The sequence below is a fragment of the Thermobia domestica genome, chromosome 8 (assembly GCF_964235325.1).
Source record: "Thermobia domestica chromosome 8, izTheDome1.hap1.1, whole genome shotgun sequence".
Lineage (NCBI taxonomy): Eukaryota > Metazoa > Arthropoda > Insecta > Zygentoma > Lepismatidae > Thermobia > Thermobia domestica.
Window position 1 is genome coordinate 65,988,620 of NC_137461.1, and position 27,473 is coordinate 66,016,092.

The window sequence follows — 27,473 nt, forward strand, 5'->3', positions numbered from 1 at the left end:
CTCTATCAGCGTGCTAAGTTTGGTTGAGATCGGCCAAACGGTCTAGGAGGAAGCGTTTTTCGGTCATCATTCCTCGATGGTACATCGGATTTTTGATTTCGACCTATGTTGTCACTCAGCACGACATACTCTATTAGCGTGCTAAGTTTGGTTGAGATCGGCCAAACGGTCTAGGAGGAGTTCGCGGACAACCAAACGGCTAACCCGAGTATAAGAGCTTCGCTTCGCTCAGCTCAATAAAGAAAATATTAGATTCGCAGTGAAATAGCTATTGCATCACTACTGTTCATTGGAAAGTCATGGTTCACTCTCTTCAGCATGAAATAAGCTTTCCAGAGGTACTATGTATTGACGCCCATAACGTATCTGAACAGGAAAAATTGGGAGAATGTTGGGAAAATTCTCTCCAAAAATCCCTCTCATCAACATTGCCTCCCCTCTGGAGTGGCCCCGGGTAAAAGCACACAATTCTCATGTATCTCGAAAAATACTATAGGGGTTAGGGAATGGGTCTACCACGTTTCGTTTTGATAAGACTGAATATGTATGAGAGGAAAGGTTGCATAGCAATACGCTCTGTACATACGAAACCGAACCTATGGCCTGACCCATAAAGACAACATAATATAAAAAAAATATAAACGCAGTACTATTTATCGTGATATCAAGATTTGTACCACATTCTCTCTAGAAAACAGCAAAGGTTTCAATACTTATCACGCATATGTTCCGTGACATATGGAGAGAGAAATTTGGGAAGAAGTCGCACGAATGCCTTCCAAAATAGCCCTATTATGAAATTGTGCGTCCTCTGAAGCGACCCCGGAGCCGGTAGGAGTCAGTGTGAGGATCAAAGGACATTTTACAGGGGGATAAAGTGCATATTCGAGAAAATTAACATGGGGAAGTTCAAAACTTATGGGAGGCATCCAATTCTTCATAGCGGGATTTCCTCATCCCCCCTGGCAATTCGCACACTGGTAGTATAAATTTAAATGTACCTTGAAAAATACTAGGAGGTATACGGATAGGAGATTTATCCTTAAAACAAGGGAGAAGATAATATAGTATGGCACCGTAAGAACAGAATAGAGAACAAAAAGGCATGGGTGAGGGTATTGATGGATAACGCGCCCCATGCCGTAAACGTCGCCAACATCATCTCTTGTCGGTAAATGTCGATCGTCAATATAGCAACACGTCGAAGGATTGCCGCTAGTGTGCCAGTGACGGCAGGGTTTCGTCGAGTCAAAACAGATATCTGAAGTCGGGGTGTTGAAGTTACCACCGCGTAGCATAGAGGATTTCATGTTGGTCTGCATTACTTCGATTCGTCGCGGAGAATCGCGAATTGACCAACACGAACTATCGCCAGTCCTGTACATGCGGTTTTATGTTTTAATTTTTCCTGACGAATTGTTTCTGAAGTGAGCTCCGGGGGTAAAGAGTAACCGCTGCCCCTACATCATGAAGTGAAAAACCTTTAGATGAATGCGTATAATTGTATGAATATTGATGGCAACTGTCGCCGATCATTAGAAAGTGAATATGGAAGAACTATGAAATAAAGTAAATATATGCGCGCCATTTTGTTATAAAATTACATGGCAAACGCATTTTATCTGATCCCAAACGGTTATCGAATATACATGGTTAAAGGAGCACTCTGATTGGCCAAATAATAATAATAAAAAAAGATTTATCCCTCTACATGCGAGGTTTCCTTCATCGCCTCCGTGGCGAAGTCGGAAGAACACGCGCCTAGTAATCATAAGGTTGGTGGTTCGCGCCATCCCGGCGTACTTACTTTTTAAAAGTGTTTTTTAGACTCACCTTAATGTACATAAATCACGCATATATGCGATTTAACATATTTTGGGGGAGTAATTTTGTGGTTCATTGGCGTTTCGTCGCGTCTCTGTCTGGTGGGATGCTGGTGATATAATTTTCAAAACAGAAGTGGGGTCATCGCGGATCGTCGCTGCGGGGCAGCCAATTTTTCTCCGAGAGGTCGCTAGTTGCCCATCACTGGTCCACCGACACTTTCGGCATGGGGTGGGTTTATCCCAAAGAACTGTAGACAGTTGTTTGTTACACTAAGCACTAAGCACCTCATCTTTGTATTCGCATGCAGGAAAAGAGTTGAACCAGAAATCAGATCTGTCCGTTTTTTTGTTTTAATGCATCGGAATAGATAAGGATAAATCAGATAGTTAGGAGTACAGCAGATCGAATTGAAGTAACTACCGTGTTCATGGATGTGCAGTCTGTGTAGTGTGGAAGCTAATGTGAAATTGGTACTAATATTTCCAGAGCTCGGCTATCCTGTCTTGAAGTGAAAATACGACCAGCAGTCATTGTTAAATTGTCGGTAGATTATTTTGGGACATTAGACGACATACCAACAACACGAGAACACGTAACAGCAGAGCAAATCAAAGAACAGCTGTTAAATAACGGTATTGTTATTGACGAAATACGTATACCCTTGATATTGATGACGTGTCAGACAATGACACAGATGGCAGTGAAATCTCGGACGAAGAGTGTAAAACGGTGAAAAGTGAGAATGTAGTAGTTTCTTCTGTATCCACTGATTGTGAAAAAAGCAACAGTTCGTCATTAGTTCCATCGCCTCCGAAAACGACTTTCTTTCGTGAGGGTTATTTGGTGGATGCGTACCAGTTATGGACAAGACAATCACATGGGAAAGGTAATAGTAATCCCCCGATTCTTTGTGTTCCTGGGAAGTCCATAGACAATCAACGACGTCGACTTAACGTGAAAACAGTTATGAAAGCAAAACGACTGATTAAAAATCCTTAATGTTCTCTACAGATACGAAACGGAACTTAAAATGTTTCAACAGCGTAAATGCAGAAAACTCCAAAGACAAATAAATAATGAAGTTCTATTGCAATTTCAAGAAAATATGTGCCAGCATGGTATAATTCATGATCGTACGATTCGTATTTGGGCAATGGCAATTATACAAATTTCCAGGCCACAAACGCATGGTAAAGGCGCTCAAAGCGTGCTTTGATATTATATCTCGCAAAATAACACAAAATATCGAAGTCAGTACAGAAGACATTAATTTGGAAAACCTGGCACTGTATTTGTTACTGACGTAAAACAACTAATATCGGCATATGATTTCAATCTTGCCGGTCAGTCACGGTTTGACAAAGAAATGTGATCTGGTCAGACTTTGGAGCTCCAAGGAACGAAGAGGATACATGCCGACATGGCTTCATTATTGGCAAACTACTCATTCGTATATGATTATGCCTGTAATAAAGATGGGCGGAGCTCTCTTGTCATTGATGTATGTTCTGGTAGCAGAACCCACAGGTAAGTTTCCTCAGACAATGAAAGCCGACTTCCCTAACTTTAAAGTATTTACCAGTAAGTCGTATAATATGTGCAAGGAAGATCTGAAGAATGTTTTAAATGACGTATTGTGGCCAAATGTAACAGGCTGGACAAACTCTCTTCTGTTGTTAGACTCCTGGAAACTAAATATGGATGACGAACTCTTTAAATTGACAGTTCCGGTAGGGGGTACAACTCATTAAGAAACTAATTCCTGGGAAGTGCACTGGCCTCATTTAACCTCCAGACATTTATTTCTTTCGACCTTACAAATATGGTGAAGTTTATAACAGATGCAGTTTTCGTTGGATCAGATATCAACTTTTGCCACCGCGATTACTTTCTGCGTTTACAATCGTTTTTATACTTTCAATTTGCGACTCCAAGGTTCAAAGTCATGATTCGATACGCGTTTTTCAAATGTGGGTGTTTATCAGAAAAACCTGCCGCATTCGAAACGCGCATGAAATTCTGCTTCGAACGTTCGGTTTGCTGAAACGTGTCACGATTACGACTACTCACATCTGGCATTCATACGGTGTGCGCACTCGGCAAACACCACCTGTCTCGACCACTGTTTAATCCTGGAGTTACACACTTTCTGTAACTTAGCTTTGGATTGGAGCTCTCACGTAGTTTTCAAGAATTATGTACAAATCAATGTCGCATTAATGAATGTTTTATTGGTTTTACAGTTTGTTAAAAGTTTTTAATTTCAAATACCATCTTCCTTTTCATTGGTGCTGCTTACCACTTTGAAATGCCTGTAGCATTCTCATGACTTAACAAAACCAGTGTCAAAACACAACACCGGTAAGTAGCATGTTTATCCTCTCGTAATTTGTTTCAATAGGGCTATTTGGGAAGACATTATCCCCGATTTTCCTTTCCACATGTCACGGAACAATATGCGTAGTAACTATTGAAATTCTTGCTTCATTTTACAGAGAATGTGGTACAATTCTTGGTATCAGAGTAAATAGTACTGCGTTTATATTGTCATCTTTATAGGTCATGTCATAGGTTCGGTTCCGTATGTTGGTATACAATTTTCCCCCTCATACGAATTCGGTCTATCAGAACTAAACTTGATACCCTCATTTCTTATCCCCTATAGTATTTTTCGAGATTCATTTGGATTGTGTGCGTTTACTCGGGGCCACTCCAGAGGGGGGCCAAAGTTGATGGGAGGGATTATTGGAGGGAATTTTCCCGACATTCTCCCAATTTTTCCTGTTCTGGTATGCATGAGCGCCAATACATAGCACCTCTGGAAAGCTTGTTTCATGCTAAAGCGAATGAACTATAATCCATGACTTTCCAATAAACAGTAGTGATGCAATAGCTATTTCACTGAAAGCCTACGATTTTCTGTATACTAACAGGGTTAATGGGCCCCAGGGACTTACTCCGTTGTCCACGAACGTTTTATTGTTATGTTTATTGACTGGACTAGGTTTGATTCGGACGTCTAGATGACACGTTCATGCTCATTCCTTGTCAGAAAAGTTTCAAAATCGAAAAGCACCAAACTATTAACTGGGTAATCTGCAAATTCGAACATGTATCTCCGGGATGATTCCCAAACAATCGAAGTTATCGTGTGTGATCCTGTCATATGTAGGAGTAAAGATTATATACAGAATGTTATGGCGAAAAGTGCGTAATTTCAGACTGTCCAAAATCGCGATAAAGCCAAATTTCAAGAGGCCCTATTTCGAATTCGAGACTGTGGATGGTGGTCCTTATCAGCGTAAAGGAAGTCACACATACGCAATCCAAAAATGCATATTTGATTAATGTTCAGTGGATGTATGGATTATTTCCTGTAGGGTGAAATTCCCAGACATGCCATTAACTGAATTTTGAGATATGCTCTGACTTTATGATTGGTCTAAAGTAGGCAAACTATTAGCCTTAATAGCAGTGAACACGGAATCCTTTGGCGCGATATCGGAAGTGTTAAGGATCGTCAATAGCACGGTCTCTCATACTCGGGAAAACGCATGATGCGATATTTTCTTTCACGTTTGTAAGTGAAGAAAACGTGAAATACACCATGACGAAATGTATATCATCACACTTTATTACGAATACAAAGAAACATGGAGCTGCCGATTCCTGACACTTCCGCCTTCCCTCCGAAGCACTGGATGTCCATTGTTATCAAGGTTTACCTCCTGCCTACTTAGGATCCTTCTTGAAATCAGAGTATATCTGAAAACTCTATTGAAAACATACCTGAGAATTATACCCTGTAGGGATATCCTCTACATGTATTGACAATTGATGAAATATGCATTTTTGGATTGTGTATGCCTGGCTTCCTTTAGAACCACCATACACAGCTTCTGAAATTCGGAATAGTGCCTATTGAAATTTAACTCTTTCGCGATTTTGGACAACTCTGGAACTATGCACTTTTTGCCATACATCCATATGAACTTTTTCTCTTATTTTGATATATGAGGAATCACCTCTTATAGTTCATTAACACCCTGTATATGTATATATATATATATTTAGATATCTTATCTAGCTATTTATCTTATTAGATCTAGATATCTTATTTAGATCTTATATATACATTAAATTTCATCATAAAGCAATTTGGCTTCACTACATTTTTTCAATTGTCGAATTTTCATCCAAAGAACTTCAGTAGCCAAATAATATCTTTTACTACTTACACATGCTTGAAATCCAGCACGTGCTCTACGAATAATACTAACAATACTATTAATTAAAATATCTTACATCTTTATTCCTTCAATCGAAAGATATACAGGTTAGAAACTACAGTAACTTTTATTATTGATGATTTATTAGGTGATAGAGTCCGAGTATGTTTTACTGTACTGTACTGTTTAATTTGGGTTTTTCGTTGATCTAATCAGGCGCTTAGTGGTGGATACACTAAAGGAAAGTCTTGGTCGGTTTCTTGCCTCTAAAACTATTGTCCAGAGACTACACTCAAGAACTAACCAAATACCAATTACCACATCCGACATACATAACGACAATCACCTCTCATCGATATATTTCATATGGACATTAGGGGGTCGTATAAAATAAAAAAACTACAATATCGTTTCACAAGTTGATTTATTTTACTACTCAGAAAAAAAAATATAGGGATATTATATCCCCATCACTTCCAACATGTTCATTGTATAAAACAGCTGAAAGTGAATTATCATCATGCATCTGAAGGAGTAATATCTGACAAATGACATATTCAACTTCGAACAGTGTTTCAGGGTGTAAGGGTCTGGTGCCATTACTGAAAACTTCGTTTTGTGAAGACACTTCATTTAACAGAACAGTGGTAATATACATAGATAATAGTTTATATATTATAATAATAGTATATATATATATTTATATTTATATTTATATATGAATTTTTATACTAAAATAAATACAGAACAAAAGTAAACAATTTATACATACAATTCATTATTTAAAATCTGCATGGAATGTTGCTTTGGCACTTAAAATCACATCGACTTCAGGAATTTTGAAAGATTTTTATTTCCTAATGAAGAATAAAAATAATTCTGTATGTTTCATATACTCGATAACCAAGAACAGAAATGTCTTCACAAATGTCTTAAAGCATATTTCAGCATTTTTTCTTTCTTTCAAGATATTTTTCTCCACAAACAACTACATTACAAAGAAGTTTTATTATTTCGTTTTGTTTTATTAACATGCAATAATTTAGAACTATTCTGTTGTTATCACATGGAAAAATCTTTCTAATCTCTTCTGCATTAGACACATCACTTGCACTACCAACGGAATTAAATTATTTAATCCCCATTACAGAAACAACTGTTATGTACGCTGTTGTGTGGAGGATAAAATACTATTTATATATATAAAAAATAAATAAAATACATATTTATGTGGGAACTGGAATTTAGATGGGACGTAGTTCTTTTATATATTCGACCGTCTCGATATATATATATATTCTTTAAGTTACATAATATACACATTTATTTTTCGCACTTCACTTTATATGCATATTCGTACGTAAGTTAAGTTGAATATAAAAAGGTGTTTTATCTTTTAAATAACGTAACAAAGTTTAGTGAAAACTACTCAAAATAAATATATTTTGAGCAATTTTTTTTAAAGTTTCATTTCTAAATGCTTAATCTGTTTCTTTTAAAATATCTTGAAAGACTTTACTTGATTCCTTACACAGTTACCATCTCTTGAAAATAAAGGCAATTTGGTCTGTATATTCTTCTTTTTTATTTCCTTTTAATCAAGTTATCCAAAAATTGCAGATATCAACTCTACACAGACTGTAGGTGGCTGTGTTTGACACATTTCCGGCCTACAATATCATTTTATTTTCTGACTTTTTATTCACCAACTAGGAGAAAACAACTTTGATATACATATATAATATTTTATACTTTCAATTGTTTCCCTTCAAGTTTTACTTGATACTCTGACTTGATGGCCGAATTACAGGCCTATACTTATTCATTTAATGACGTTTAATCATTTTAGAAAATAATAAAACTTGTTTTCTCCTCGTTCTTGAATAATAATGAATTGTAAAAGTAACTTCTCTAACAATATAACATAACAAGATACAATTATCGGTTATATCTACTAGGACTTAAATAACAAATATCACAAACTTATTGACAAAATTAAAAAATCTGAGCCACTGCCATTTTTAGAGATATAAATATTCTCATTAGAGTAGTGACTTGCATTTTAGATGCGATTGTTTTGAAAAATTCAGTTAACTTTTTTTCCCTTTCTTTCTGAAGACAGGTGGCCTTTACATCATACTCATGAAGAGCAGGCCATTTGAAACTTTTTCTTAGTAATATGTTAACCTTCTTTCTCGCTTTTTTTTTTTTAAAAAAAAAATGTAGAACTAAAAATAGAAAGTGTAAGGTAATGAATGAAGGAAGTATTTGTGACACATATTTTTGTTTTGATCGTCGCTTTTCATTCTGAAAGAAGTTATTACAAATCTATTTGGTATTTCATCTTAGTTTGGGACATGTACACCCAGTTCGTTTTAATACTTAACTTTTTAGATAATGTCAATATTTCAAATACTTTAACCTACAAAAATGTAAATATCACAAATACTTCCTATCCGTATTTTTTTTCTTCAATATTTACAAATTATGGCATAAACTCTTCGATTCTACTTCGTATTAATCTACGTTCAGTGATCTATGCTCTGACCGCCACTGTGGAAGGGTGATCAGCAGTGGCATTAAAACAAGTTATCATCACATATCAAACAGGTGGGATCTTTTCAAATTTCCAATAAATTTCAGAATGCATTAAATTCTTTATTTATAATAATTCTCCAAAAAAAAGAAATAAAATAGGAGATTATCCGCTTGTCTATGGCACCAACCACATCTACACACTCATCACACAATGACTACATTAATATGTATATATATAGAGATATATATATGTATATGTATATAATCTCCCCACCCCCAAAATAAACATTATAATATACCTGCTTATCTTCTTTTACCATTTGTAGATTTACATAAAAAATGTCTACTGAATATGAATTCTTCTATGACGTTATCATTTACACTTACAGCAACTTAGTCACTTAATTTTTTCTCTAACAAACTTAACACTTTTGATAATAAATGCATAATTTAGGAAACATGGCATTTATATCCAGGAACTCAATAATTTGTAGAAAAATAATTAAAAACATATTTTTCCAGTTTCTTGATTTTTGAAAAGATCCCCCCTTAAAACCCCACTGGAAATTGAAAACAATGGGAACTATACAACTTTTATATATATATATATTTATTTATATATATTTATATACAATATATTAAAGCCAAAAATAAAAAACATGTCACTGACATTTTTCTACATAACGTAGACAGACAGAACTCCATCGTTCATATTCCAGTGAAGTATCTAGTACGTTAAATATTGGTCTAAATGTACTGATTATACAGGGAGGAAGTGTAGACCGAACAAACAGCTAGAGATCTATAGAAACATTTAAATTAGTCACTTTTTTTCTCCAGAAAGCCTTCTAAAGCATGCATGCCAACTACTTGAAACTTTGACAAGGCTCTGCTAGATAAAAATTAGCGAATTCTTTACTGTTATTATTAATATATGATTATCTTATTATAATATATATTTTATATATATATATATAATATCAATGTGCAGTTGCATGAAAAGAAAGAAAAAACTTTGCTACGAGTTTTGACCCTAGCAAACGAACTGAGAACATGAAACTTTTTTTCATTCATGTATGTATATATGTATATATATATATATATATCTATAATTTTCTTTTGTTATTTCAACAGTAATTGACCTTGTACGTGAATGAAGATCTTCAACAAACTATGCAATGCAGAGCCTTCCCAAAATCAAAGAAATTATTGGCTGGGTATTACCTAAGCTTACTGAAAAGCTAAACACTACATCATCGTATCACACACATAGAATAGGTACATGCAATGTATTATGCAAAGGGTTTGAACAAAGCATGTCCATTCTTGGGAGTAAATAGCTGTGTATTTTTATTTAATCATTCATTATCTGTGGAAATATATGGATGTATTTATATGTCACACATAGCGTGCTTTATACTATATCCTACAATTAACTCTAAGTATTCTGTGAAAGCCTGTGAAGATGTTTTAAACTTCACTGCTCTACCTGCTAGGAACGTGCTCTCAATATTTTGACACAATTTCTGGTTTTAAAGAGTTTTTGAACTCTCTCAAATGATGAATGAAACTGTGTACTGTGTGTGTGAGAGGGGAAGGGGTGGCGAAAAAGGGTTACAACTTGAGCAAGAATGGAATTGCTTTGTTTTTCTTGTCTCTTCTTTTTAGTAAGCCTTTAATTGGGGGCATTTTCTTCCACTGTTGAATAAAATCTCCTCCGTTTCATCACCTTCAAACCATGGTTAAAGTATCCGTCATTAATTTTTATCTTCAATACCTTGCTGTGAGGAGTCTACGAGTGTTCGTGTGTGTGTGTGTGTGGATGATCGAAAACTGATTAAGATCTTATCATATTATTTATTAAAGGAAAAAAATATAGGAAAGAAAAGTAGAACTATGCCCCCGCAAAAATCAGAGGTGGCAAACCAATAATGCTGCTACTTGCCATTGACAAGGTTAAGATTCTCCCCAAGAACTACTTCGAGACCCTTCTCTCAATTTCCAGTTGGAAAACGACAAAGGAGTTTCTGAGTTCTTGAGTCAAAATCCTAGCTGTGTTATCAGGTGCCCAAAAAACTAACGGTGACAAAGCTGCAATGCTTTCTTTTAAAAAGTTTTACTTATTTACTTACGTAATTTGGCATTCGTGTTTGCAAAAAAGCCCACTGAAGCCCCTATTAAAATGTGGTAACACCTAAAAGCATGCAGCAATTCAATCTAACCCTGCTCCACCGGAACTTTTCCATATAATGCTTACAACCTTTGACTAACGTCACTCTGGAAGCTCATTCTTTTTTTATTTATTTATTTTTTAAGTTGGTATTAAAGGGAAAGACGATTAAACAACAGGATCTAAATTTTCAATATTTACTATTTCTAACCATGAACAAACGTAACAGATTTTTCTCAAAACTCCACTATATGCCATTATTCTTGCATTATCATCTATATACATAACGAATCTTGGGAATAACAACATCAATTTTTCCTCATTCTGTTAGCAATAATAATAAAACCAAAACGAATAATAATAATAATAATATAAAAGAAACAAACATCTTTGTATAACCTACAGTTCGTTTACGATCAACCTGAAGCTGAGCTAATAAACAATAATCATGTCAAAACACAAAACTCTATATGAATAGTAAACAGCAATAATTATCTTAATATGCCTATTATCACATCAATAATACAACAACAGACATTTTTTTTTCATTTCGTTTGTAAAATATTTACTGCACTATTTGACAGTGCTCTTTGTAAATTTCTTACCCTTTAATACCAAATGCCAACTCACTTTCTGTAAAATCTTGCTGTAACTTACAGAGTCCAACTAAACTAGCACTCTCTCTTCTAGCCTGCGAATACGGTAAAACCTTAGCCCTGACCTAACTTTGATTCATTGGTGAACAGGAACATTTTCTTAAAAAAATGTGGCACTTCTTCGTCTGAGATATATCACGGAAAACACAGTAGTGCAAAGAAGACCACAAGAATGTATTTTTGTTCTTTCTTGCGAGGCTCTTCGGTCCTGTTTGCACTAGTTTGTAAGGGAATACACTCAAATAGGTTTTGTCACAGCCTCTAAGGACAGGATGCTTGTTAAAGACTGAGTTTCATCACCCGCTTGACTAGAACCAATCATTTCTTTTATTTATTTTTTTTTTCAAAGAAAGTATTATTTGTTTCATATTCTTTCTGCGTAATGGACTGGCAGATGTCATTCACATTTTTCACACAATATTAACTCGAAAAAATAATTAATTTTTTTTTTTAGAAAAAAAATATTTGCTGTCAATGTGAATTGGTTTATATATATATATATATGTTGCATTGCTACAAATATATAAAAAAAATAATAAACAAAAAATCTTTGGTTTACATCTCTTATTAAAAAAAAATGCAACAAATATTACAACACAGCAATGACTTACAAGCCATGAAAATCAGAATTTTATTTTTCTTTACGAAATGAAGATCATCTGCTAAGCCACACGCTTTCGTAATTATTTGGTAACTAACAATCGTGAAAGAGCGTCGATTTCTTAAAATTGTCTGAAATATATTTCTGTATTATAGTTAACTTCGGTCTACCTTTACACATCCTAAGAAGACCTCTAATAGTTTCAACATATGAACTCAGCCTGTAACGACATAGTCCTGGTTTTCCCTGTCGGAAACTTTACAATCATTTTCCCCCAAACTGTGGTCTTTTCGCCTATCAAAAAGAGTCCACTAGTCAATACCTCACTGTGTGGGGTTCTTCAGAATCATGTATACTCACTAGATACTTCTTCAAGACCTAACATATACTACATACATACTATGGTACATAGAAACAGTACCTTTAGACCCTTCTTAAGGGACTTTATTTTGTTCAGAATACAAAAAAAAATCGGGACTAATAGTATAAAAAACCTCATTTTTTGTTTCATTATTTTACAGACCCCTGCACATCGTGCAGAAACACAACTGTGAAAGTTTGCAGCCCACTACTTTCTCTCTTTCTTTCATTTTTTTTAAAACAGTCTTCTCACCCACGTCGTGATGTACCACATTCTTAAAGAGTTTGTGTAGTTTCACAAAATTTTAATTTATAAATCTGTAATATTTTTATTTTCAACACCTTTCTCAAATATATCTTTGTTGCCATTATATGACTCTTATTCATATATATTTATATATACAGTTTTTCTGTTTTGTCACAAATAACATTTTTAGAGAGGGAGAGAAAGATCAATTTAATTGCATAAAAAGAAGAAATTTTTCGATAAAAAAAAGAAAAAACAAGATGAGACCTGAAGAGTCTTCTCAATTTTATTGTTGATCTATCCACCCTCTCTTGATTTTTTTTCTTTTTCTTTTTTACTTAATCTCTTCTCACAGGGAGTGGCAGCTTAAAGCTTTTATTCTTTATATGCCCACTTGAGACATGCCAATAGGATTTGAACCAAATACCGGGAAGAAGGTTCCCGGCACTGTACCTATCAGCTGAGTATCAAGAGTAGATCTCACTGGCCCTGGTGTTCTTCTTACCCCCTCTGCAGAACTTGCTTGGCCGGAAACCATCTCGTTGGCAGGGGGTAAGGGGATAGGGATGTGGTAATATTTACACAGTGGGCGAATGCACTTTCCCTTCACGGCATCACGGCAAACTGTCACCTTCATATCAACAATTTCCACATGCCCTGAAAATAACAAAGGAATCAGTGTATTAATTTAGAATTAATTACGTGAAGTAATACGAAAATATGTTTTTCTTTTAACTTTAAAAGCATGGCGAACTCTCCTACGATTATAGTTAGCATTCTCGCCTTCTGTGTGGGGAAACTTGAATTCGATTCTTAGTGGGAATATGTTATCTTTGTACCTCACTTATACTGTTAAGTTCATGTATCATATAGGCCAGGTGCAGCTGTTGAAAACCCAAACAAATAAAAGTGAAATATAATTAAAACTAATTAATAGCTTTCGAATAATAATAATAAGTCTTAGAAGTAAACCCTGAGACACATCATAATCTTATTTAAATTTGACTACCAACGACCTAAATTGGTTTACGATTTTTAAATGTGCTTGTTATTCGTTCGCACAGGTTCATGTGTTGTTGCATTCTTGAGGAATTAAAGGTGGCTGGTATTTTGGTGCTTTCGTAAATAATGTGCGGTTCGTAAAGGAATAATAATTCAGATTTTCGAGACTAAAAATGCATGCAAAGATGTTTCGAATAGCTATATTTAGCCATGCGACGTTCTAAAAGATTTCTGGCAAACTCACGGAAACAGATTTCTTATGTAATTTATAGCATGCGTATCGTTCACGAGAACTGAACAGTAACTATCGGAGAGGATAGTTTCACGTAGATCGCTCATAAAGTGGTACTGACATTATACTAAATGACAAGTCTACCATAATAACTTCTATTACCCTTGGAAAGTGCATGATTTTTATATATATATAATCTCTCAATGACTGTAATTGGTAATGGAATCAGGTCGAACCCTATTATATTGAAAGGCGTAACGAAACATCATCCCAATGTTCCATTAATACACTGTCACAGACGTTGAAGTGAAGTGTGTGTATATATATATATATATATATATATATATATATATATATATATATATATATATGTGTGTGTGTGTGATTCAAAAATTGGTAGTATTGTGTGTTGGTGTTTAACCACCACGTTGCATCTACACCTGCTAACCTACAATCTAGTAATAGTTCAAAGCAGTCTCTTTCAAGATAATACCACTTTATATATATATATATATATTATAAGTGGTAAATATATAAAGTGGTTATAAGTATATATATAAAGTGGTATCATCTTGAAAGAGACTGCTTTGAACTATTACTAGATTGTAGGTTAGCAGGTGTAGATGCAACGTGGTTAAGCACCAACACACAATACTACCAATTTCTGAAAAACACATACACAGACGTTTATCAAAATAATAGATACACCTAAGATGTGTGTGTGATGGTAACAATGAAAATGATAATATGTTAGGTGATCATCCTTAGTACGTCATAGGATAGAACGGAGGCGTGCTGAAGCGGGCAGGCGGAATTCTAAAATCTGCAGCCTCTGAAAACTTTGAAAGAGGTCAAAGTATGAGTGCGCGATTAATGAACACAAGTGCATCTAAAGTGGCCGTCGCGAGAAACAGTGTTCAAGGTGATGACGGAAGAGAAGCTTGAAGAGGACTGTCACCAAGGACCATACAGCAAATACGACGGAAATGGCTATGGACGTCAATTAGCACCTGAAACATTCTATTAGACGAACACAGTCCGACATAATAATTTCCATAATCTCAACATTCGCGTTCGGCTTGCAATATACAAACTTCTGACCTGTTGACAGTGAGTGATGTTATCGAGTGGTAGCGAGAGGGGGTTATGGGATGCCGGCCCAGGCCCATTAAAGAGAAAATATTAACAGATCGAGACCGTCGATACTTGAAATATGTGGTGAAGTCAAACTGGAAAGCGTCATTAGACTTTCGAATAATGGAAATCCGTCCTGTTGGGTGATGAATCCGATCTGATGGACGTGTGTGAATGTGGCGTATGGCCGGTGAACGCTGTTTACAAGACTGTATCGTATCCACAGTGAAATTCGGCGGAGGTGGCATAATGGTGTGGTCGTGCTTTCGTAGTATGATCTTGATCCTCTTGTTTTAGTTTGGGGAAACATTAATGTAGAAGTATACCAAACAATTCTAGACAATTATGCACTACCGACATTATGGGCACAATCCGGTATTGGCCCATACCTGTTTCAGCACGACAATTCTCCATGTCATACGGCAGGCATTATAGAAATGTGTTCAAGGACAATAGCATGGAAAAAACTTGACTGGCCAGCCCAGAGTCCAGATTTGAACCCCATTGAACACCTTTGGAACGAGTTGGAGCGCCGCTTAAGAGCCAGGCCATGTCACCTAAAAAACACCATTGAGTTGTTTGCCGTTTTGCAGGATGAATGGGCCAAAATTCCCGTCGACACGTATCGCACACTGGTGGAAAGTCTTTCTCGAAGGGTTGCGTACGTCACTGTGGCGAAAGGTGGACCTACAAGGTGAACCTACTGATATGGAACTGAGAGATCAGATTAACTGGTATGGGTGTCCAGTGATCAATGGCAACATAATGTGCATTTATGGGACAATTCGAAAATGAAAATAAAGTAAAAGTAGTTATCAACTCAAATTCATTTAATTAATGAATTTATGAATAAAATTAATTAATGAATTAATCATATACGTAATTCAATTGATAATTAATCACTGGTTATCAAACTAACTGATTATCTTACAAATCAAAACTATGTTTATGACATTTAATTGCTTTCTGAGCATTACAGTGGTCTCAGCTGGTAAATAAAATCAATCAGTGAAACACACACACACACACAAATAAAATAAAATAAAATGAAATTAAAATAAAAAATAAATAAAACGAAATGTAATAATTAGAATTTTAGGATCTAAAATAAAACTTAAACATCTCATTAATTTTTAATTTAATCAGTTAGTTTTTTCTTGTTGATCGTAAAAGTTTAATTGTAACTGAACTGACATACAGCTCTTTTTAAATCCAACGAGGCAATAAAAATATTTAATTTTTTAGGTGGAAAATACCAAATTTCTTTTTTTAAAAAATAAACATAAACAGTCCTAAATGAGTATTTTTTCACTGAATAATTGCTACCTTAAATTTGTCATTATCTTGACTTGAAGTTTAATTTAGCTTTAAAATTTATTTATTTATTTACAATATAAATACGTCTACTAGACAATTTGATTTATTAGATTTGTCTTAACTTGGTGAGGTACATTCGAGTTTTCTCTTTTGTTTTATGACGATTTTTTTTGTAAACTTTACTAGCTGCGTGTACGAATACTATTTACATTAAAAATGTTAACTGCTTGCTTTAGATTTTAGAAACATCCATCATGGAGTAAGTAAATACAGGGTGGAGCAGAGGAAACGCATGTTTTTTAAACCACTAAAGCGTCAGAGCGTAAAGCAGTTCTTACATGAGCATAACCATTCACATGAAAATGGGCTTCTTCATCATGAATACTGGGACATCTGCATTTTCCATAAGAATAGCGTCCATTATAGTGGTCTCAGCTGAACAAAATCCATTACTTAGCTGCTGGAGAGTCATTATTTTGTACGAGTGAAATTTGAGATCATCATGTAAGAAGCGATGAAGCGAACGTGACACACCAACCTGTCACTTGGCGGATTGTTACGAACTAGCAAGAACTGCCTTTTCACTTTGTCTACGTTTTCCAGAGTTTGACCTGAACGGGGAAGGCCAGGTGGTTTCTTTTTCATCACAGATCCAGTACTTCTGAACGCTGGGACTCATTAGAGAAGTGTTTCATTGCGGGAAGTACCTCGACTTTCGACGGAAAGACGTTGAATTGTGACCACAGAATCACTGTTTCTAAAGTACTGCTCGACTGTAAAGACACGATGCTCTATGCTCCATAGCGACTCAAACTGCTTTGTCTCTGCTGTGTGTCAATGGTCGCTCAAAATCAATACCCCTACTCGTCGCCGAGTACTAGCGGTTTAAGAAACATGCGTTTCCTTTGCTCCGCCTGGATGATACTAAGCGAACATTTCTTTCATTATGATTACAGTATGAAAAAAAAAAAAAAAAGCATAATACACAAAATCATAATTACAGTTTCAATCCTTTTAATTCTCACGCTAATCTGAATGTTTCAATATGTGCTTAGTGTTCTGTGACATAATAACTTATCATCATACTAAAAAAGTAGAATAATTAAATCACATACCTTCTTGAACATGTACCAACTTGCAGGAGGTGTTTTCACATGATCGAAGATTAAAATCTGGGCACACCGGGAGGGTGTCCAGTAACTGAAACAGTAAATTGTAATGTTATTGCACACAATTTTAGAAAAGCTACACTAATTACATAATAAACAAATTCCATATATCAAATCACATACTTGGTTTCATGAGGAAAAATTATCGGCTTAGTGGATAGTTGAAAACAGAACTACGATATGAACCCAAAGCACGTGACAAAGAATAATATTCAATTTTTTAAAAGCATGCAGAAATAAATCTTAAAACACATGCTACTACAACGCGTATAGTTTTCAAACATTATCCATTCCCTACAAATTACTCTTTTCTATAAATGAACAAGTTTCAGCTAAGTTGGAACGAAAAATACATGCAGTATTATTCTAGTTTTAATAGTCAAATATAATGCAACTTTATTTACATTAGATATACAACTAATAAAGTCAATCATATGAATTCAATCCTGGAACACTGTCCTCATGTACAATTAAATAATTCACTTTTTTCAGACACGAAAACGTGCGTATCAAACTTGGCAAGATTATTAATAAAATGTCTGTTAATGCAACATTAACTTACTTCTTCCATTTCTCAGATTTAGCGAAACCTATTAAAAATGTAATATATTTGTCTAACTCGAGCTTGAATCAGATTTGCTTTAACTGTTTTTGTCTTTATTTATTGTTATTATTTGTAAAGTAATGTTCTTGTATATTTTCAACAGAAATCAAATTGGTATATTTTCATCTAATGTAATAGATAGCGTATTATCAAAGTGTATGATCTTTCAACGTTAACTTTGAAAATCTAAGATTTATAATGGCGCCTAAACAACGTCGACGAATGTAATGACAAGTTAACAAAAATTGTAAAGAGATTTCGATATATTATTATTTATCAAGATTTTTTACGAAATTTCAGTTCTAGTCTAAGATTAGCACGTATCACAATCAACTGGCTTTAATGACAAAAAGAATATTAAATATGATGAAAATGGACGGAAATTTAATTAAAAATGCACTCTACACAAAAAGCGTGTAAGAAAACGTCGGAGTTCCAAATTTTGCAACTAACTGAATTTGAAATAGGTGTCTAAGATTTTTCCTTTTTGATTATTAAGAAATTATTGTTAGAATATTATTATATGGAAATTAGAAATTTCATTTTTTAGAAATTCCTTAATATTGATGAAAAAACTACATCTGCAGGTGTTGTTTATAATGCTGCTAGGTACAGGATAACATATCACTGGTAGAAAATTAAAAATTAAAATCCAGAAACCTGCCCCATTAAATGCATTTTGCATGCACTCTAAATAGGTTACGCAATGTCCTGTACATCGTTCTACATCTATTAATTAATGTAAATAATAATAATAAATAAAATTTTCAAATTTAGCACATTGTGTAATCTCTCCAGTTGAAATGCAGTCAGCACTCTCGTATGGGGCAGGAATGTCGTAGAAATACCGCATGCTGTCTTGGGGAATTACATTCCACTCTTTCACATAGTATCATAGGTCAAAGATTGCCACTGGCATTGACTCAATGGGGACAAGTCTAGTGACTATCCAGCTAGTGTTCGGCCACGACTTGGAAAGCGCGTTGGGTAACACGAGCGGTGTGTGGGTGGTCCTGCTGGTGCAGCATATCCGACTGATGGTACGGAAAACGAAACAGAATGGATTGGGTGATGTTCTGGTTGTACGCTGCAGTGGTCAGTATCTTCTGCATCTCCGAACATTATATCTAATATTCGTCTCTGTGCTCACCCCTGTATATACTGTAGAAGGCACTAAACGCAATGCTACGCCATTCATCCCTCGAGGGCGACTAATGGGGCTATTTGATGGGGAGGTGTGCGGGTAAGTCGTGAGAATAGTCCTGTGTCCAGCAAACATTTGTAAATGGTTCTAACTGACACCCAGGGAGCAATGTTGGTCCTAGTTAGTATACAGAAGCCGTGCGATCCCCAATGGCAATAATGGCTGTGCGATCTGATGCGTGAATGTTTATGGAGCTTCGAAAGCAGTTTGAAACGAATATGAATCTTCCTCGAACACAGCATTATTATTGACACAACGCACACTTTCCGCCTAATGTGTATGATTCTGCAGAAAGACCACTTGGCCTCTCGCAGGTATGAAAAATGCCCTTGCCTAAAACACAGCTAACTACATGAACTGAGCTCGCTTATATCATCATGACATGTTTCCACATTCAATTTAATGCACAGCATTGTACTGGAGACACTAGATCTCTCATTTCACACATCTCCGACTCTGATGCGCTGGTAATTTCCACGGCCAGTATCCGCTACCTACTGCGTCCACAGCGCGCCCCATTAGTCATCGCATATACAGCTCATACTACTACTAACCAACTGTATACGATGTTCCTCGTCACTCCCTTTCCAATGTTAATTTTCTACCAGTATATATACTGGGAATATGTATCGACAAATTACATAGCAGAAAACGATGAAAATATGACTCAATCCCAAGAAAATTACACTATACGCATTTTTGTTAAATACTTCCATCATACAGAGGTGGTGACTGCATTGCAATGTCGCTGAACTAGACAATTTCTATTTAATAAAATATTTATCGGAAACATTTAGTATATCTTTTTTAGTGCTCTATAATAGTATTACGTTTTCTAGTATATAATTAACTTTCTTGCTTTGAAATTTCTTTGTTCCATTATATATATATAATTATATATATATATATATATTTCAAAGTTTGAATAGTTTTATTTTGGTCATTTTAAAAAGAGTTGTTTTATACTGCTGAACTTTATTTACATTGTTACTTTTGTATTATAATAAATCACATTTTAGCCTTTCGATCTCCTTGCCAATTTTTAAACCAACCCGTAGTACGCTACTTCGTTACTTAGCTTGTATTTAGGTTAGGTAAGCACAATTATTAATATATATATTTCAACATGCTATGTATTATAATTATTAATTACAGCAAAACAGAAAGAAAAATTTCAAAATAAGATCAAAACCCAACTCAAACAACCAAGCTATCAAAAATTACATCACCTTCGACTGCTTGTCTCCGAATAGTGTCAGCTTAATCACGTAAATAGTAAGTATTTCGGAAGGGCTTTCAAATCCATAAGAAATAACAAAATAAGCATTAAAGCAAAAACATAAATTAAAACGAAGCTGTGAACTTGATAAGCATATTTGAACATAATTTTTAACATGCACGTTGAAAAAAAAATCTGACTTAGTACTCTCATGTAGTAAAGAATAATGCCCTCATTACAGCTTTTCCATATGTATATTCCTTGGATTTTAAACTTTCATGAATCTACGTTTGCTATACAAGTATAAATTAAATTTACTGTCTCTTGATATACATATATGTACCAATTATTTTGTTTGTTAGCCGTGCATATTATATGATTTTATGTCAGAACTAATGCTCCAGGATTAATCAAAATATTACTACACACTACAGTTATTCAAGGTGGCAAATGCAATAGTTATTGGCTTGCTTATAACACACGAATAGTCCCATTTTATTGCATATATACCTTAATTCCAAGATATAGTTAACAACATATGTATAGTCAACAGTAGAAGTATTTATTTCTCTGTTGTATGTCGTTCCGTCCATAACTCTGGAACGAATTCAGGTAATTTTCTTTGAGGTAAAGCAAAAGTAATTCTCAGTGTTTTGCGAGTTGCAAGCTGATATCAAATTTCTTAATTCAATCTAAAGTTATCATCAATAAAATATGTATAAGAAGCAGTAGTCGAAGTGAGACGGTATCCAGTGGTATGCTATACCGCCTCTGTTTTTTCAGTGATTAAAACATACCGTCAGTGGAAAGTGAATGCTAATATACGTTTAATAAATTCATTTTTATACACAGTAATTGACGAATAGCTTTGCACGCCAAAGATTTAATTTCTTATTTAGAAATAATTTCTAAGTTACCAATATCATTCAAAAAAAAAAAAAAAAAAAAAAATCCTACAATTTGTTTTTAAAATGAGGTATCTACAAAGAAATTCACCCCTTTCTCCTATATAAGAACTCGTGTTGGTTGTGTTGGTTGCCGATAAGGGCTACATGACAGAAAGGAATACATTATGATCCCAATCCAAACACAAAGTAGTGTATTGAAGCGACTCGTTTAATCTGAAATCGGAAACGATTGTTATGAGTTTGTCGGAACCAGAGCAGGTTCTAGGCAATTTGCCGCCCCGTGTGATGGCATTATTTGCCGCCCCTTTCTCCAGAAAGAACAACTCTTAAAAATGACGATTTAAATATGCTACCCCATCATGAACAAGGAAAGGGAGAGAAAGTGCACTTGCACTGAGAAAGGCCTAAACACTAAAAATCACTGTATTACGAGCGGTGATAATAATTAGAAATAATGTAAGTAAAAGGCTAATAGTCACCGCAAGAAACAAACCACGTCACTAGGAAATACTTTCGAAGAACATCGTCTTCATCTTCAGCCTACACATACTTCGAAAAGGATTTAAACCATAGAAAAAAAAAATAATAAGGATAGGTAAAATTGGATAAAAAGAATTTTAAATTTGCGAAGCAAAAATCTTGTCACTAGAAATAGACAAGAAATAGATTATCCAATTTTACGTATCCATATTTTTTTCCTGTGGTTTAAATCCTTTTCGAAGTGTGCTTAGGCTGAAGATGAAGACGATGTTCTTCAAAAGTACTTCTAATGATGTGGTTTGTTTCTTGCGGTGACTATTAGCCTTTTATTTACATTATTACTAAAAATACAATATCATTGTGTTTGTTTTTTCTTTAAATAATAATCTATTATGTTAGTGAAAGATATAGCAAACACCCCTGCAAAGGAAAGATGGTAATCCTCTTTATAGAATTCAATATCGAGCTTCAATCTCAATACATTAGTTTGTAATTCCAGTACAACTAGCTCTTTTATCTTTATTTTTCTTCTACACTTGTTAAAAAATTAAAAAAAAAAAGAAAACTTTTTTCCGCTTTCAATAATAAGTGACTTGTTGGTGACAAAGACAAGACTAATTTTCATATCAAAACTGTCATAACTAACTAAATGGAACAGGTGTTCGCTACTGTTCGAGAATTGAATTCTTGTATTTGACAACAATCAAGCAATTCATACTGGGATTTGTTTGACCATTTGCTTTAACACTGTCCATGTACCTTAAACTAATGCAACCTAAACATGATTTACGAATGTAGTATTCACATAGGTCAGCTTAGTAAATTTAACTACCATCATCATGAAATCTTTTTCCACTAAGAAATACTTATTTTAAATAATATAGTTGTGACAGATTGTGTCCCCCTCGAAACTTGTCGCCTGGTGCAAATGCACGCGCAGGATATACGGTAAAACCGGCCCCGGTCGGGACTTCTTTTCTGTCTACAATGATAAAGAAATACGTAACTGACTCCGGTATTTACGAGGAAAAAAAGATGTAGTTTATTTAGTTAAAAAAATCTGTTTTCATTAAAAAGTATTTTTGCGTCTTTCTAATAATTGGATAACACTGTGAATATGTGTGCAGTTATTATCTCGCTTTTAATTGAATCTGATATTGTTAGTTATTGGAAATTAACTATTTTCAATATGGAGAAGTTTTAAGTGAAACTATAAAAGCAACTCTCTTACACTCTTCCCCAATAAATTCACTTATCAAGACATTAACCCTCATGACATGATTTTTGCTGCATTTCCTTATTATCTTACTAAAGCACAATGTGAAGCCAAACTAACATACGTGGCTGACATACAATAATGGTGGATTTGGTTGTTCTCATGTACAAGTGCGAAGGGAACTTTGGGTGCATTCAAATCTGAAAATTTGATCATTAGCGGATTTAGGAGTTGCTTATATGGAGGGGGTGGATCTTCCGGGAGTCTGGAATACCCTTAGTCGAGTGGGAGTCCGGCAGTTGTCCCGCGAAAAATTGTTTAAAAATTGTTCATATAAAAACTCGGTTTTTGAGCATTTCCGTGTATAATTTTCTAGAATACAACAAGGAGATATATTTTTTTTATTTTTCTCAAAAACTTGAGGGCGGAGGCACAGCCTCTCCATGCTCCCTTTCCCCGTAACTACGGAGGAGTTCTACCATGATTTTGAGTTGAGTTGATTTTAGTTTAGCGTCCCTTTCAGCAGCGAGGCTATATGAGACGTGGACCTACTGATTAACGTGGAATCCGAACCACATGAACTCCCGCCGGGAATCGAACCCGGGTCTCCCACGCCAAAGGCGCGTACGCTACCATGATTTTGAGTCATTATGTAAATGGAAATACAATCTTTTAGGCAATATACCCTCACTATATGTCAACATTTAGATAGATGGTATGTCGAGCGAAAATTGTAATAAAACATACCGCCTCTACTTTTTTCCCACTTCGAACACTGATAGGAAGTAAACACTTTTACTGGCGACTATTTCATATATATGACGAAATTATAATGATGGTTGCGTTTATTCATTACCGCAAAAGTACCTAAAATTTACTAATTGTGAACGTTTGGGCAAAATGTTATAGTTTACCGCACATATTCTTTCAGAAAATTATCGATGTTTCTGGAACTGTGTCCCGTTGATCATAATCTTCTAAACTTCATTTCTTTTCTAACCTCCAGTAGTCATCCACAAATTCCTTGTTTCTAGATCCTCTCCTTCATGAACACATCCGGTATCTTATGTAGCTAATTAATCATAATTAAAGAAACAATGCTTCTCAACGCACAAATTTATTTTTTCTCGACCTTAATATAGTGATTATTGGAGTAAGGGAACAAACTTCGAATATGGAAATAACACGGGTTTCTACGGAGAGTCTCAATTCTCTATATAGAGTTACGATTTTATTCGATCAATTTTGTTATTAGTGGAATAAGTTTGAGAAATCACCTTACATAGCATACCGGTTGGTGCTCATGAACAAGAATCTTTAGGTGCAAGGGAAATTCTATGGAGAACTGCTGGAAATAACAAAAGTAATGACACTCGGAAGAAGATAACGTTCCATACACAATGTTAGTTTTGTGAAAGAATGTGTATTGACGAAAATAGCTTTTTTGCCGAAACGTTCACAATCAGTTAATTTGGTGGGCGTTTTGGGGGTAAATATTTTTTTTTAACGAATATTGAATATGCATCTATTAAATCAAGTAGATAGTCAAACTTCTTATGGATTTTGTAAATAGTTAAGCTTCTTATGGATTTTATAAATGCATTACATGTTAAATAAAATAGAATCTTCATGAGCTACATATATACTTCTGCGACTATACATGAATTTATACTTTATTACTTTCTCCGTAAACTGAATTTATTCCTCCAGTGTGTCCAATTTATCTTATTCACACCTTAATTTATCTTATTGGCTTTGGAACCAATAAGCCTAGTGAAAATATGGACCAAGTAAATAATGGAGAGGGAAAAACCTGTCACATATTTTTCAGTAACACCGGACTAATATTGTTGCCCAACTAATGTAGTTTTCTTTCTTCCTTTTTTATTTTTCACGTGACACTATACCAGCTATTACAAATTTTAAATTTTCATTTAAAAAGCTTACAAAACCACACTTGTCAGTCACTGCAACCTAGCTCCTAAGCAGATTCTTAGACATAGCATTTGAGTGAATTAAATGATCGGAAGAAAACTTAGCATTAATATATTCCTATTAATAAATATATCTAATATATAAACATGAAATTCATCTGCTCTGTGATCGAATCACTGGAAAAACGACTGAATCGATTGAGATGATTTTTTTTGGATATAGATATCAACTGCAGTTAAACCCTTCAACTTCGACACTTTATTAGGAAACAGACCCCTTCCCCTCATTGATTTCTACTTATTGGAACCCCTCTGATCTGTAAAACCCTTTGTCTTGCATCTTGGACACACAAATTTGAAATAAAGTTGTACATCCAAAGAGACATAACAAAGGGAAAGGAGAATGAATCAACCGTTGACAAGTTACGATCTGATGATTCGTAAGATAATATTGCTGAATTCCGAGAAGTGGTGGGGGTGGGTAAGGGAGAAGAACAAATCACCTGTTTCATAAGAGGACAATAATGAAATTCTGAGAACAAGGTGAAGAGGGGGTCCGCAGAGTGGCCAGCTGTATTTGGCGTGAGAAAATTTGAAGAAAATGTGTGGAATATTTCATTGTTAATCCTTTCCGTGAAACAAAATGACCAATTTTAGTTTAACGTCTCACGATTATGTCCTTTTCGGCTAAAGGAAACGATGATCAATGAAAGTGGATGATCGTGAAATTAATTTTTCTGCTCTTCCGGAAATTGCGCCGGGATCACACGTACCGAAAGTAAACGTGCTAGCCACTAGACCAGCCGTGAGGGCTAATATTTTTTGTGTAAAATATATATACATACATACACACAGAAGAAGGAATGGAGAGAATGAAATTAAATTTTATGGGTTTCAAGATCATACAATTTTATAGTAATGATTACAATATCAGACTAATTCGACAACAGGTTTGGTTGTACAAGTGTAATATGTGTTGCATATCAGTAAGTTGTGGCACCCTCTCGGGCACGAATATATGCATTGATGAGGCTTGTAAATAAGTCGTAAAGTCATTGTATCTTTACTTGAGGCAAGTCAGTTCATAGATGCTGTGGCTAGAAATCTTCCAGATCGGCAGTGGCGCGGTGTAGAATCTCACCTACATATCATTGCGCCGTCCAGGTTGGAATGACTACGAGAGATGACTGAAAGTCATACACAATGGCTCCCGATACCATGATGCAAGGAGTAACGCCGGTGTGCCGTTCTACAATATTGGCTGGATGTGAAATTTTCTCCCAGGGCCACCACACATGCACACAATCCTCAACTTGTATTGCAGAATCAAGACTCATCAATGAATACGATCTCTTGCTATTCATAAGGATTCCATGCTACCCGAGTGCGACACTGATGTTAATGACAACTTACGCAGAGGACGGTGCACCCGCAATTCAACTGATACCAATCGTCGAGACACAGTGCAGGATAATACAGACAGTGTGTTCTGGAGAGTAGACTACTTGTGTCCGGATGGCAGGCTCAGACATCATAGGGTTATGTAACGCTTCACTCACAAAGCGACAATCCTTCCACGTTGTTGTCTGTCGTGGTCGACCGGATCCTTCACGTATCAACTTCCGTATCACGAAAATCGGTCACAATGACATCGGAGTTTAGCAATCACACGAAACATCAGCCGCCTCGTGAAACCCCACCATGCGGCCCCATTTGAACGCCATCAAATGCTAGTAATAGACCAGGTATTGTGTGTGTTTCTTGACCTTCCTGCATTGTGCACTCACTTGCTCACGCTTCACAACGGACTGACACGACCAAGGCTGAATTCTTCACTGGTGACATTACTACCCTCTGGTGGCTATTCACGATGTTCTCCATCTTTTAAACTTTAAACGTTTACACCTCGTCTATAGCGCTACACATCTACCGAACTGCAGCTGAATTGCTTTCTAGATTTTTTTTTTTTTTTTTTTTTTTTGTCAGTAAGTGTAATTAATTATTGCTTTCATTACATCAATATCGTACTTCAGTTGATGTTTCTGTTTATATTAGGTGGAACAATCAAACAGAAATATGAATTAGAAATGTGAACTGAAATAATAAAGACAATTTTACTACCGAACAGGAAAAATACTGAGCTTTCCCCATTAATCAGGTACTCATCTATAGCTTCAGTGCTGAAAAGATAATGGTGAACTTCACGGCAATCAATAACTAATATGAAATCTCGGAAGAAGTACTGACTTCTTTTCATCGCTTTCTATTTTCTCACGAAACTTTCTGACATGTAAATTAAAACAGAATGCAGTCGATGACCAGGTCCGTATTTCATGCAGGCAACAGGGGTCCGGGTCCAGAGTTGCAACAAAAAAGAGACTGTTAACGAGAGATAAATTTAAAGGAGATCTATACTTAAAACGATG

At 35.2% G+C, this 27,473-nt stretch overlaps 1 protein-coding gene across 6 annotated transcripts in view; it reads right to left on the minus strand.

Moving 5' to 3' along the window:
* Nucleotides 1-6,463: 6,463 nt before the first annotated feature.
* LOC145692973 (muscleblind-like protein 1) overlaps nt 6,464-27,473 on the minus strand; it is a 1,077,958-nt gene continuing 1,056,948 nt past the window's right edge. For 4 of the 6 annotated variants that reach the window (XR_014132674.1, XR_014132673.1, XR_014132672.1 and 1 more), the window contains 2 exons: nt 17,429-17,513; nt 13,149-13,285 (listed from right to left, as the gene is read on the minus strand). Coding sequence is in view for 2 of the 6 variants with exons in the window: in XM_081768588.1 (XP_081624714.1) it covers nt 13,011-13,285; nt 17,429-17,513 (360 nt within the window). In the remaining 4 variants the exon portion in view is untranslated. Of the gene's footprint in view, nt 13,286-17,428; nt 17,514-27,473 lie in introns of all 6 variants that reach the window. The other 2 variants (XM_081768588.1, XM_081768596.1) reach the window with 1 other exon arrangement.